At 52.2% G+C, this 12,775-nt stretch overlaps 2 protein-coding genes across 2 annotated transcripts; both read left to right on the top strand.

Moving 5' to 3' along the window:
• Positions 1-571: 571 nt before the first annotated feature.
• CALHM1 (calcium homeostasis modulator 1) lies at positions 572-3,027 on the top strand (the record flags this gene model as incomplete). Its single annotated transcript, XM_080348054.1, has 2 exons — positions 572-1,120; positions 2,560-3,027. The coding sequence occupies 2 exons, from the start codon at positions 572-574 to the stop codon at positions 3,025-3,027; spliced, it is 1,017 nt and encodes a 338-aa protein (XP_080204180.1).
• A 5,593-nt stretch (positions 3,028-8,620) lies between these two features.
• Positions 8,621-9,663, top strand: CALHM2 (calcium homeostasis modulator family member 2; the record flags this gene model as incomplete). Its single annotated transcript, XM_080348000.1, has 2 exons — positions 8,621-9,163; positions 9,247-9,663. The coding sequence occupies 2 exons, from the start codon at positions 8,621-8,623 to the stop codon at positions 9,661-9,663; spliced, it is 960 nt and encodes a 319-aa protein (XP_080204126.1).
• Positions 9,664-12,775: the final 3,112 nt, after the last annotated feature.

Genomic DNA, 12,775 nt, shown 5'->3' with positions numbered 1-12,775 from the left:
AAATGCTGCTGGGGTGATGCAGACATGGAGGGAGGTGAGGGAAGCTCTGATGCCCTGCTTTTCCCTGTGTGCCAGTATGGCAAAGGTGGGACGTCCCATTCAGTCCTAGGAGGAGCATCCACCTCCTGCATTTGCAAACAGGTTCACTGAGGCCGACCAGCCAACTCCCCTTTCTGCCCAGTGCACACATTGCTCTGAAGAGCACACATTGCACAGCCATGGTAACACCCGCACCCTTCAGCCACAGGGACTGGTGACCAGGAGACTGCAGAAATGGGGACGTGGAGAAGAACAAAGCCAGGACAGCAAACCAGGAACAACCAAGGTCCCACAGATCCAAAGAAGAGCACGATTAAGCAAATTCTGAACTTTTGCAAGCAGCCAAATCAGCAGAAAAAAAAAAAATATCATTTTCTGCTTTAAATATTGGGGCTGTAAGAGCGCATGACTGAATCAGTGAACTGCACAGAGGCTTGTTGATGCCCACCTTTGAAGAGGGAGTTTGAAAAAATGGAGTAAACTGAGGCCATAGCTTGGACTCCGTTGAGAGGAGGAATCACATCAAGGGAAGATGGACAAGTTTCGGATGATCTTCCAATTCCTTCAGTCCAACCAGGAGTCCTTTATGAATGGCATCTGTGGGATCATGGCCCTCGCCAGTGCCCAGATATACTCAGCCTTTGATTTCAGCTGCCCATGCCTGCCAAGCTACAACCTGGTCTATGGGCTGGGCATCCTCCTGGTGCCCCCCTTCATCTTGTTCCTGCTGGGCTTTGTGCTGAACAACAATGTCTCCATGCTGGCAGAGGAGTGGAGGAGACCCCAGGGCCAGCGAAGGAAGGACCCAGCTGTCCTGCGCTACATGTTCTGCTCCATGGCGCAGCGGGCCATGATCGCTCCAGTGGTCTGGGTCTCGGTGACGCTGCTGGATGGCAAGTGCATCACCTGCGCCTTCTGCACCTCAGTGCCCGTGGAGACCCTGGGCAATGCCAGCCACCCCAGCCTCTCCCAAGGGGAGATGAAGCGGGTCCTCGCCCGCATCCCCTGCAAGGAGATCTACGATGGACAGGAGCTCATTGCCAACGAAGTGGCTGTCAGGTACCTGCGTTGCATCTCACAGGTAAGAGGCATCAGGGCTGTGCCTTTGCTGGTGGTTTAGGTTAGGCACTGCAAGCCTTAGCTTTTCCTGTGAAAGAACCTCCTTGTTGAAATGAAACTGCGAGAGCAGAGACTGGTGATTTCACAAGGGTACAAGATGTTAAGACTCAGCTCTGGGGATTTATGCCTCCAGTGTGGTGTAGAGACTAAAGTTGTAGGTCATCCTGATAATTCAGTCCCCGCCTCCTGCCTGGCCAGCTCAGGACTGCAGGGCAATGATACACAGCCAGGATGTACACAGAGGTTCATTCAGAGCAAGTTCAGAAGGAGCTGATGTGGATGTTACTTGCTAGCTTGTGGGCTGTCATCCTCCTCACGTAACTCACCGGTTGTTCATGGTTGCTCTTGCTGCTTATTATCATGCGTGCAAGCAATGAGCTGGTAACAGTCTATGCCACTTGCCTCTGCTACTTGCATGGAAGCAGCCAGAGCATGTTTATTAGCCACTCCAGGCAACCACAAATGAAGAAGTGCCACTAAGCACCTGTCCTGTGCTTAATTCCTCTCAGGCCCTCTGCTTCTGGTCACCTTTGAGACAGGATGGTTTGACCCACTCTGATCATTCATGTACTCCTCTTTAAAAGCAACTCTTCCCTCAACCTCCTTAGGGCAGACAGGAGTTATTGTCCCCAATTTAAGAAAATAAATGGAGGCACAGGAACTTCTCCAAAGACAAAAAGCAGACTTTCCTGGGTAGACCCTAATTCCCAGCTACTGGGAAGCACTGGGAACTGCAAAACAAGAGGCGCTACCCAGACACACCCCTCCCAGGTGCACTTTTAGGGGCCTGTATTTAGACGGGGGCTCACCTCGTGAGCTCTGCCTGCACAGCCCAGCAGCAGCCTGTGCTGAGACCAATGGTGAACAAGACAGACCGGTCCTGGCTCTGCCCTCATCTTACCCTTACTGTCAGACCCCATTAACAGGGAAACCTGTCGCCATGGCTTATCCACGATAGATGTTGCCTAGTCCAACAGCTCAGGAAAAGGGTTAGACAGATGCATAAACCTGAGGAGTATCCGGACCGATGTTAGCTGTGAGTCAGAGGACACAGACTATCCCAGACCCAAGTGAGGCACAGTTGTACCAGAGGCAGGACTGAGGGCTGGGTGAAGGATTCAGTCTGGTGTTATTTAAGGTCTCTACCTGCTGATGCCATACACGGTGAGAAGCGGAGAGGTGCTGCTTATGTGGGTGCATAGAACAAAATTTCAGAGCAGATGCCCTTATGTTAACTGTTGGGTCTCCTTGTCCAGCATTTGCAATGTAAACACAGTAAAATGACAAACAACTCAAAGTGGAGCCAGGCTTGTTTGCAGCCCAGGGGGCTCCTACTGGCTGGTGGGAAGTGCTGGGTGTGTGTTCTGCCTGTGATGGGTTTGGTTCCCCTCGTCCCTGCAGGCTCTGGGCTGGTGCTTCGTGCTGCTGATGACTATGCTGGCTTTCTTGGTCAGATCCCTCCGGCCCTGTTTCACCCAGGCTGCCTTCCTGAAGAGCAGGTATTGGTCCCACTACATCGACATTGAGCGTAAGCTGTTCGACGAGACGTGTGCGGAGCATGCCAGAAGCTTTGCCAAGGTCTGCATCCAGCAGTTCTTTGAGAACATGAGCACAGACTTGACAGCCGGTCACTGCCACCTGCCCAGGAAAGCCCCTGCAGATGCTGGGGAAGCTGCCGAAAAGCTCCTGGGCATCACTGACCAGAGCACCATGAACACAGCCCTGAAGAGCTGGCACAGATGCAAGCCCCCACTGCACCTCCATCCACCTGCCCTTCCCAGTGGCAATGGCTGGGCAGGGGGAGGGCAGCCCCCTGCGCACCCTCCTGTGCCCCAAAAGGAGATGGCTGTCTACTACAGCTGGGTGTGAGGGGGTGCAGGGCTGTGTGGAGGCTTTTGGGAGAGGGGCTGGGGAGAGGGCAGGCAGGCGGACATCTGAGCTGGGTAGGGGCGACGGGCAGTGCCATGGGGGCTGCAGGGTATTGGCACCCAAAGGGCTCGGCCTTGCCATTTCCATCCCATCTGCTCTCACATCAAATCCTATAGCACTGGTAATTCAAGCAAGGAGTTTTGTGCAGAGTTATCCCAGGCCATGATGGACAACCCCCCGGGATGCTGAAAAGCACAATTTCCTGTGTGTCCCACAGCACCAAGAACGAGGTTTGTGTTGTGGCGGACAGACAGACACTACGAGACATGTGAAACTTCCCTTCTTTTACCACGTGCTCAGCGCTGGGTAGCATGCGTGGGTTTTGTCAGTATTAAAAATCCCCTGGTGATGAAACAAGCTGAGGGCGCCCTTTCTCAAACCAAGCTGTGAAACTGAAAAGCCTCCCCATTACCCCCCCAAACACTACATCCCCACAGACACACACACCTTCCAGGATAAGAAAAGCTTTAAATTAAATTTGACCCAAGCAACAAGCTAGTGAGGGGGCATCTCATGTTGTATTCCATGTGATGGGAATGTTAAGGTTGGCGTCACAGGTACTGTTCAATGAGGAGACCACAGAGATGCTCCTTGAAGCCACGTCTAGACGGAGAGCAGCTGTCGCTCAGCAGCATGGAGGATGAGGGCCCAGGCCGACCCCCTGCCACAGATTTGCTGCAGGACAGTTTGTTCTTGCAATTTTACCTCAACTCTTCCTTGACACAAAGACTGATGTTAATAACCTGCCTGGGTGTTTGTTTAAGGAGCCAAATCAATAATTCAGGACTACTGTTCAAACTCTATGCTCAGGCACAAAGGGTTATAAAAGCTATTTACAAAAGTTGTTGGCGTTTCTTTATTTGAATGCAATAAAAGGACTGGGAGGGCCCCCAGGCCAAGCCTGGGTTGCTGAGGCCACGCGAGTCGGGGTGCTTTGCCAGTGCACGGTGGCCAGTGGCGAGCCAGCCCTGGCCCTCGGAGGGGAAGCCAGGGAAGCACCGTCAACCCTACCCAGTACCAGGTGGCTGCACATTTCCACAGAAACTAATGGTGACAGGATACAGGCCCTCAAGGTGACTATAGAAATCACAGCCTGGAAGAGCATTCCCTGGTGGCCCTGATTTTATTACTGATACGCAGAAGGAAAACCCCTTTTGAGAGACAAGTTTTACCCCTGCCACATCCCTTTCAAAATGCTCATCTCCTTGAAATTTCTGCTGCCTCATTCTTGTTCAGCTTATTACAGCTAGATGGTAACTGAAGTGACTGTCGTTTGCATAAACCTTAATTATCGGTGTGTAACTCCACAGAGGCTGTGGGGAGAGGAGAACAAAGGGCCAAAATGACGAGGAAATTCTCTGAGGTGTTGTAAGAAAGCATTAGCAAGCCCATAGTCAAGGGCAGCCGGAATCCAGCTGACTCCCAGGAGAAAGGAGCATGACACAGATTTATCATTAATCTTCACACCTCAAAATTTAAATCAGGCACCTGCCCAGATATTAGTAGGCACAAAAACCTGATTTACAAAGCAAAGGAGATTAAAAGATAAAGGCTGTTTCCACTCCTATTATTTGCAGTTCAGCACTGTCAATGTCTCAGCAACAAAGGCACACTCAGAGTCCCCACAATGGCAAACAGGGCTAGCGGGCACCACGGCAGAGCCATTAAGATAGCAAAAACGCGGCGTGTATTTGCAAAGAGAGGCTTTTGCACTGTTAGTTTAGACTTTTAGGGTCAGAGCTCTGCCCCCATGCTGCAACTTCAGCAGTCGCAGAGAGTCCCCACAGAGTAAGCAGGGTCTCCTCTCTTTCCTGGATTTTGGGACCACCTTTCATCACCTTTGGGAGGACACCTTTCACTAGGCACCCCAACACAGTCCATGGGATTTCAGCCGGGCTGCAGTCCCAGTGCTAAGCCTGGTTACCAGCAGCACCCAAGCACAGACCGAGCCCTGGGCCCCCTTGCCAAGTCAGTGGGTGCGAGAGAGGAGTCAGCCCCAGGCAGTCACTGAGGTTTGGGAGTGTACTGCACCCAAACACCTGCGAGCGGCAAAAACCCACCTGGGACCCCAGATCTGGGGTTAAGAAGGAGGACTCAGCCTAGAAATCACGGCTGAACTGCTGACGCTAGGCTGAGCTTAGCTTTGCTCTGGGCAGAGGGGAACACGGGTGTTGCTCAAGATTTGTCTGTGCTGAAGACATTTTCTTGGGAGGGCTGAGTTTAACCCCAGGGACACAGTGAGGAGGAGGCTGGGGAAGGAGGATGGGGCTTTCCAGCTTCTGCAACAGGCTGGGCAGGTGCTGGAGCCACGGGACAAACAGCAGAGAGAAGGGAGGAACGGAAGGGGAAAGTGAGGCGCGCTCAGCTGCCTCGCAGGCATCGCTCTGCTGAGGAAGCAGTGAGCGGAAAAGCCGAGCTGGGCAGGAATGCACCGCACTCGCCAAATCGTGGCCTGCGCCCAGCCCTGCACACATGGCTCCCCAGCCCTGCTGCTGGGTCCCGGGCGGTGGGAAGGAAACCCAGCCACCCTGCAGAGCTCACGATGGTGGGTTCCTGCTTCTTCCAAAAACCAACCAGGCTCTTGTCTTCCTCACCGGTTCTGTCAGCTCCCGTGCACAAAAGCAGCAGTTCCTGCCCCTTCACAAGGGATCAAAGGTTTCTCCCATCCACGGCTGCATCCCCTGGGAACCATGGGGGCTGCATCCACTCCCCAGGCTGGGGGTTCCGGCGTCTCCCCTGTGCATCCCAGCAAGGCACCCCATCGCTGCCGTCCTCCAGGCAAATCCCAGGCTGTCCCAGCCAGACTGCACAGCTGCATCGCAGGTCTGAAAAAAGACGATGTGCTTTTTCCAGTGACTCATTCTCAGCCTTTCCTTTCCTTTTTTTTTTTCTTGTTAAAGGCACAGCCTTGCACCCCATAGAAGCCAAGCGCCTACTCTTCGCCCCACCCAAACACAGGGCCCCAGAACAACCTCCTCCCTCCTCCTAAAAGCCGACAGCCGAGCGTGCGTTGCAGACTGAAAAAGGAAGCTGCCAAACTCTTAATGCTGTTTTTACCAGCTTTTGCTTCGCCCATCAGCCTGACCTCAGCTGCATCCCCACTTCCATACAGCCCTGCACACGGCTGGGAACCCCCCACAGCCAGAGCCGGAGCAAAAACCACACAAAGAACTGAGAAGGCTCCAGAACTGGTTTCAACAACTTTTCAAGTAAGTGACTTCATTTTTTTCTTGCTTTCATGTTTGTTTCAGGGAAAACACTTTAACAGAGGCTGCTAAGAAATTATTTGCTACAAACACCTTCTTCCCACCCCTCCTCCTCACCCCTCTCCTGGACAGGCACCATAACCCCCAAGCAGAGGAAGGGTAATTCCCCCCGAAAAATGGCATACTCTCCTTTGCCACCTCCTTTTATTTTTGCTTTGCTGGTTGCCGGGCACTGTCAGGAAGGTCTCAGGGCCTTGTTTATCAGCGCTATTTGCTGATAACTCTAATAACAGGGTTTTGAACCCCACGCACTAGAATAAGATCGCCGGTTTAGCATCTGGCTGCAAAAGTGGGGTACCACAAACCGGAGGCCTGATTCCCAGCACATGGCTGCAGTTTTCATCTGGTCTGTCTCTTTTACTGAGGGAGTTTTGCATATGGAAAACGGAAGATGCAGGAAGACATTAAGGGCTGCTTGTGTTTGAACTCAGCAATATCACTGCATGATTTTGAAGGGGCTGCCATGGGTTAGACACTGCAGGGAACCAAGGCCAAATTTCTGCTCCCCTTCCCTCCCACGGCCCCACAGAGAAAGGGGGTAAAAGAGGATTTGGAGGAGCAGCAGATGAACCGAAGCACAACAGTGATTTAAAGCACAGTGCACAAGCAACCCTTGTACAAGAGACCATAAGGATTAATGTGCCTTTTCCTCCTCTGCACGAATCTCCTTGCAGACTTCTCCCCACAGCTGGGGCTGGCCAGGGGAAGCCTTGCTCCACCCACACCGGCTGGGAGATGCCAGCATCGGGGCAGATTTCGGGGCAGCCCTGCTGTGGGTCAGGCTCCCTGGGAGCTCTGGGTGTGCCCCGATGCTCCCAGCACTGCAGAGGGTGCCGGGGACGGTTATTTGGGTGCCCGAGTCCTTCCTGTCTCCAGCAAACCGTGATGACAGCAGTTACCCTGAGCCCTGCGGGTTTTGTCACATGAGTGAGGGTTCCCAGAGCGAGCAACGTGCTTGGGGCTTCCTGAGAAGCAACCCTGTGGGGATGTGGCACAGATGGAAAGTCACCTAAGAAATTACTTAAATGCAGCTTGCAAGTGGCATGGGGGAGCTGGGATGGCCTGGGCTGGCATCACCGTGGAGGGAACAGATACACTTTCAAATTATTTCCCTGTCCTTAAAAAAAATCAGGGCACGTGCCTTCCCTCACTTGGTCCTGAGAGCCTGCAGTCCACACAGCTGAAGGCCAGCATCCCATTATAATCAGCATTGTACTGGGAGAAGGGGCTGGGGGAAGTTGCACATGCAAAGGGCAGTGAAGTGCATCTCTGGCACCAAGTGTGCAGGCTGAGGGTCTCAATCTGAGGCCAGCAGTCCAAGGCCAAGCCAGGACAGGCAGCATGGTTATGTCAGCCAGCTGTGGGAGAGGAGCACCACACCTAGCCCTAGCAAAAACGCCTACATAATTGCTGATGCAGCTCTATTGGCATTTGGTGTTTGGATCCCGGGTCATCAAAAAACGCTCTTCTTTCCCAGAAAGTAATTTCTCTTCCTGGTAGCAACAGCCCCTGAGCATCTGCTCATCTCTGGCAGTGGGGGCTGCTCCTGCCTGATCCTCTTCATTTCCCTGCCCCCAAACCTGCTGAGCCATCTCACAGCACCTCATGCTGCCTCCCTGACATACCTTTGCCTGTTACTAAATATTAACTCATCGGGTCTAAAGAGGGACATAAAAGCCACACACAGCACCTTCAAGGCAGCGCAGCACCAGCACACACGTGCTGTGTGTACCTGGACTAGCGTGAGTCAAGCGGCAGGGCTGGGGACGCATCCCAACACCAGTGCTCTGGTCCAGTTTCCCCAGTAACACAGCGTCCTCCTTCGTTGCAGGCTGGGGAGATCATCAAGTGTCCGGCAGCGACGCTGACAGTAATTGCCTCTGCAGGAGGTGACTAAAACCAAAGAGAAGGAAAGACGACAAACCTGCAAATGACAGGGGCAGAAACAGCTGTCCTGTTGGTAATCTTTGCTGCAGACCACATTTGGAGGTTCTGGTTTAGTCAGAAACTGAAATGACCAAGATCTCCCTCGCTGCTTAGGTTGAATCCCTCTTTGGCCACTTTTAAGTATCCCTGATATCTGCAACCACTTCCAGAGGCTGGGACGCCAGGCAGGAGTGACAGCGGTGAAGGCTCCTGGAGCAGCCCCTTGCACAACAGCCTGCCCAAGGCCCTTTCACCCGCCATCGTCGTGTCCGTCGGTGCTGGAAGGTGGGCCAGCACAGCCCCCTGCTGCAGGGCACACCTCCCCTCATTCCCAGGACGAGATGGCCGCTCTCATCGCTGAGAACTTCCGCTTCCTCTCCTTGTTCTTCAAGAGCAAAGATGTGATGATCTTCAATGGCCTGGTGGCCCTGGGCACGGTGGGCAGCGAGGAGCTCTTCTCAGTCTTCGCCTTCAACTGTCCCTGCTCCCCTGCCCGCAACTACATCTACGGGCTGGCTGCCATCGGCGTCCCAGCCCTGGCCCTCTTCCTCATCGGTGTCATCTGGAACAACCACACCTGGAACGTGGTGGCTGAGTGCCACAAGCGCGGTACCAAGAACTTCTCGACTGCTGCCACCTTCCTCCTCTTTGGCTCCATCATGGGCCGCGCAGCCGTGGCGCCCGTCACCTGGTCGGTCATCTCACTGCTGCGCGGGGAGGCTTACATCTGCGCCCTCAGCGAGTTTGTCAGGCCGTCCTCTCTGGACAAGTTCCCAGCTGAGTACGGGGCCGAGGCGCTGGCCAGGTTTCCCTGTAAAGATGTGCCAGCAAACCTCACCAAGTACAGGGATGATGTGACCCGGAGGCTGAGATACGAGTCCCAGGTAGGCATGCTGGGGAGAAAGCCACACAGAGTAGGTAAAACCACCGTGCCCTGTCCTAACACAGCCTCTCTCTTCTCTTTCAGCTCTTCGGCTGGCTGCTCATCGGCATTGTCGCGGTCCTGGTTTTCCTCACCAAGTGCCTGAAGCATTGCTGCTCGCCACTGAGCTACCGGCAGGAGTCTTACTGGGGCCAGTATCGCTCCAACGAGGACAAGCTCTTCCGCCGCACAGCCGAGGTCCACTCCAGGATCCTGGCGGCAAAGAACGTGAAGCAATTCTTTGGCTTCGTGGCCCTGGACAAGGAGGAGAAGGAGCTGGTGCAGGAGTTCCCAGTGGAGGGCGTCCAGCCGAGCCCCCAGTGGAACGCCATCACAGGTGTCTACATCTATCGGGAGAACAAGGGCTTCCCCCTCTACAGCCGGCTCCACAAATGGGCCAAAGGGGTGGAAGGGAATGGGCCAAGTCCAGAAGGTCATGAAATGCTCTTTTTGGCTTCCTAAGACAGGTGCTGGGAGTGGTTCCCCAGATCACCTGGCAGGCATAACAGTATCAGTGCACAGCTGAGGGATTCACAGGGAATATTCCTCCCAGCAAAATTACTTCTCTTAGCAGGTAAATAGGGATCATCAGCTGCAAGGTAGAGGCTGACAAGCAATACACTGAGCTGGGGAACCCCTCCCTCGTAGACCAATGTCTCGTTGCAGCTCCCAGAGAGCCGAGGGGAGCAGAGAGCAGACACACACTTCACCTCCAGTGCTCCCTGCCTTTTAATGCACCAGCAGAAACCTCAGGGAGCAAGAGGTAGACACGACATTTCTAACCATGACTCCTGCAGTCCCGTCGGCCTCCCCCATGGCAGGGTTAGCCCCAGCCACTCTGCACACCTACTTGTTTTATTGACATCGATTCCTTCTTCTGCAGTTGTGCAGCGCCTGTTGGGCAGGCAGGTCCTGGAGCACTTTAGGGGCTTCACAGTGCAAGGAAAAAGAAGGAAGCAGTGGGTAAATGCCTGTGGCAAGGGGGATGCAATGGCACCTGGAAAGGAATGGGTCAGTAATACAGCAGCACAGCAAATAACTGAGAGACTAAGGCAGGAGGAATCACCAACATCCCCAGTATTCAGAAAGACACTGTAATTACCAAGTTGGAATCTGGGCAGGACACCAAACTTGTTTTGCTCTTAGTGAGGTGCGTGGTGATCTCTAATGAGCCCAAACGGTCACAATCATGAGTTTATAAACCCAGAAGACAGCATCATCAGCAGAACAGCTTTTGGGCGAGGTGGCGGCTCAGAGGAAGCAGTACCTGCAGGAAGCCACACTGCTGCCTGCTGCTCACCGCATCTGTCCTCCAACCACCAGACCAGAGTCCCGCTTGTTCGCGTTGCAAGTTGCAGCAAGACCTCAACCAAACTTAGTTTTATATAAATGTATGTATACATACATACATAAGTGTATATACTATGTAATTATAGTTAGTTAGCTGTATTAATGGAGCATTGTAGGGGAAAAGGGTGAGACACTTGCCAGGCAAAAGACCACATTACACATACCCATCTGCTGCGGTGGCACTGCAGCCCTGCAGTGATGAGGGACAGTAGGAACTGGAAGAGGAGAGCAGCCCTGTCCCTACCCTCCTGCCACTGAGCTTTCTTAAACCCTTGCCACTGCCTTAAATGGTCTCTGCAGGGGATGGTCTTTTTTACGGACTAAGTTGCACCCTGAGAAAGCAAAGCCAGAGAGGTGTAGAAGTCCTGTCCTCGCTGTCATGCTGCGTTGACTGTGGCTTCAAGGCTGCTCCTCTGGGACAGTGCAGTCCCTTTTCTCCTGAGGGCCAGCCCTATGCACCCAACGCTGTTCCAAGAGCTGGCACCACAATGAAGTTTGTTTTTCCTACTTGCACTGGTTTTTTATAGGAATAATTTCCTTTTATGCTGTGCCTTTACCAAAAAGCCTTAAATTGTTCAAAAAATTACTCAAACCTGCAGAACTCAGAGGGGCTTACACACATGGAGATTTGAAATAAATTATTAAATAAGAGTTATTTTTCATTGCCTTCTGAGTTTTTTTGGGGGGGCAAAAAAGGCACAATTTAACATTCGCTTTGAACTCAGGGACTGGAAATTATTATTTCTTTCTATTAAACATTCAGTTCCTCTCCTATCCAAATGACTCCAGAATGCGAAGTTTTAAAGTATTACCACACATTACAAGTTAGTAACGCTGCTTTTTAGTTATTCTTGCAGTCAGTAACAAAAATCTTGTATAGCAGGATATACAATTGCAGCAAAGAAAACATATTTAGAAACCTTTTAACAAATATGTCCCCTTACAAGAGAGAGCTGGAGGGTATTCCCTTGCATTAAGAGGCTGGAACACTGCTTAATGGGCAAGGCAATGCAGCACCCACGTTCAGCTTCTCTACAGATCTCCCTTGCATTTGTGGGAAGGCTTGGCTAGCAGCTGCACCAACAACTAATCTGCAGGAACAATCATGTGCAAGTTAAATGAAATTGCATTCACTTGAGATGAAAGAGAGTTCATTTGCATTCCTTCTCGTTGGCCCTCGAGTGCAAGTGTGCAGACACGCATGCCGCCCCCACACACTGGTCAGCAGACACAAGGTGACTTGCTGAAACAAAGCAGCATTCTCCTTCCTTCCTTCCTTCCTTCCCTTCCCTTGCTTCCCTCCTTGATAGTCCTCGTTGTTCCTTTGAACCACCTGCGCTTCAGTTCCTTCTCCTCCCCTCCTTTGAAGGAAAGGGGCAAGACACAACACTTGACAATGGATTTGTTTATCCTAAGAATAAACCATGAGGATAAACCAGTTCTTGCTCTGTTTATCTCCCTTCTCCTTTAACTCCAGCCACTTTCCATGTGCTGGGATGGGCTCTGGGCTTGTCTAGCTTGTTCATTTTCCCTCCTCTTATTGGTGAGGCAAGTTGGAGTGGTCAACTGACAGCGAGGAGTGGAGCAAGCCACCGCACTCAGAAATATTTGTTTGCAATTATAGGCATTTTTTTTTCCCTTCTCTGCAGCCCTGAGTATGGCCCCTGCTGAGACAGCCCTGGGCTTCTGGCCCTGGTAGCCCATCAGCATCCTCACAAATACCCCTGCTGTCCCTGTTGCTCATCCTTCCCCAGTGACAGACATCAGCCCACGTGGCTTTACACACCAGCACAAGCGAGCGGGCCAGGTCTCTCACCAAAACGCCAAGGTGGAAATAGAGCTGCCTGTCTCCCTGGCATGCCAGATCACACAGGCTGCGAGCTCACACTCCCTCTGCTTTCCCTCCAGAATCCAAAAATAACACTATCACAGAACAATTAGGGCACACTTCCCAACAGCAAGATGGGTTCCAACCACATTGCTCCAGTATGAAGAATTAGACACAGGTCTAATTTTCCCTGCTGACTACTGTAGAGACTATAATAGCCCCAGTAGTCAAGAAGAAATAATACCTCAAAGGGATCTTGGTTTCTATCGCAACATTTATTTACATATTCTGTTATTTAACTAATTAATCCCAAAAAAAGCACTATCATTGCAGCTGTGTTCTGAAAACAAAAAAAAAGCAGCAGCTGCTACTGGATGTTGTAAGCAGCCTTCTCCT

This window comes from Nesoenas mayeri (assembly GCF_963082525.1).
Source record: "Nesoenas mayeri genome assembly, chromosome: 7".
Classification (NCBI taxonomy): domain Eukaryota; kingdom Metazoa; phylum Chordata; class Aves; order Columbiformes; family Columbidae; genus Nesoenas; species Nesoenas mayeri.
The sequence above is the reverse complement of the archived record's forward strand: the minus strand, read 5'-3'. Positions and strand labels throughout refer to the sequence as shown.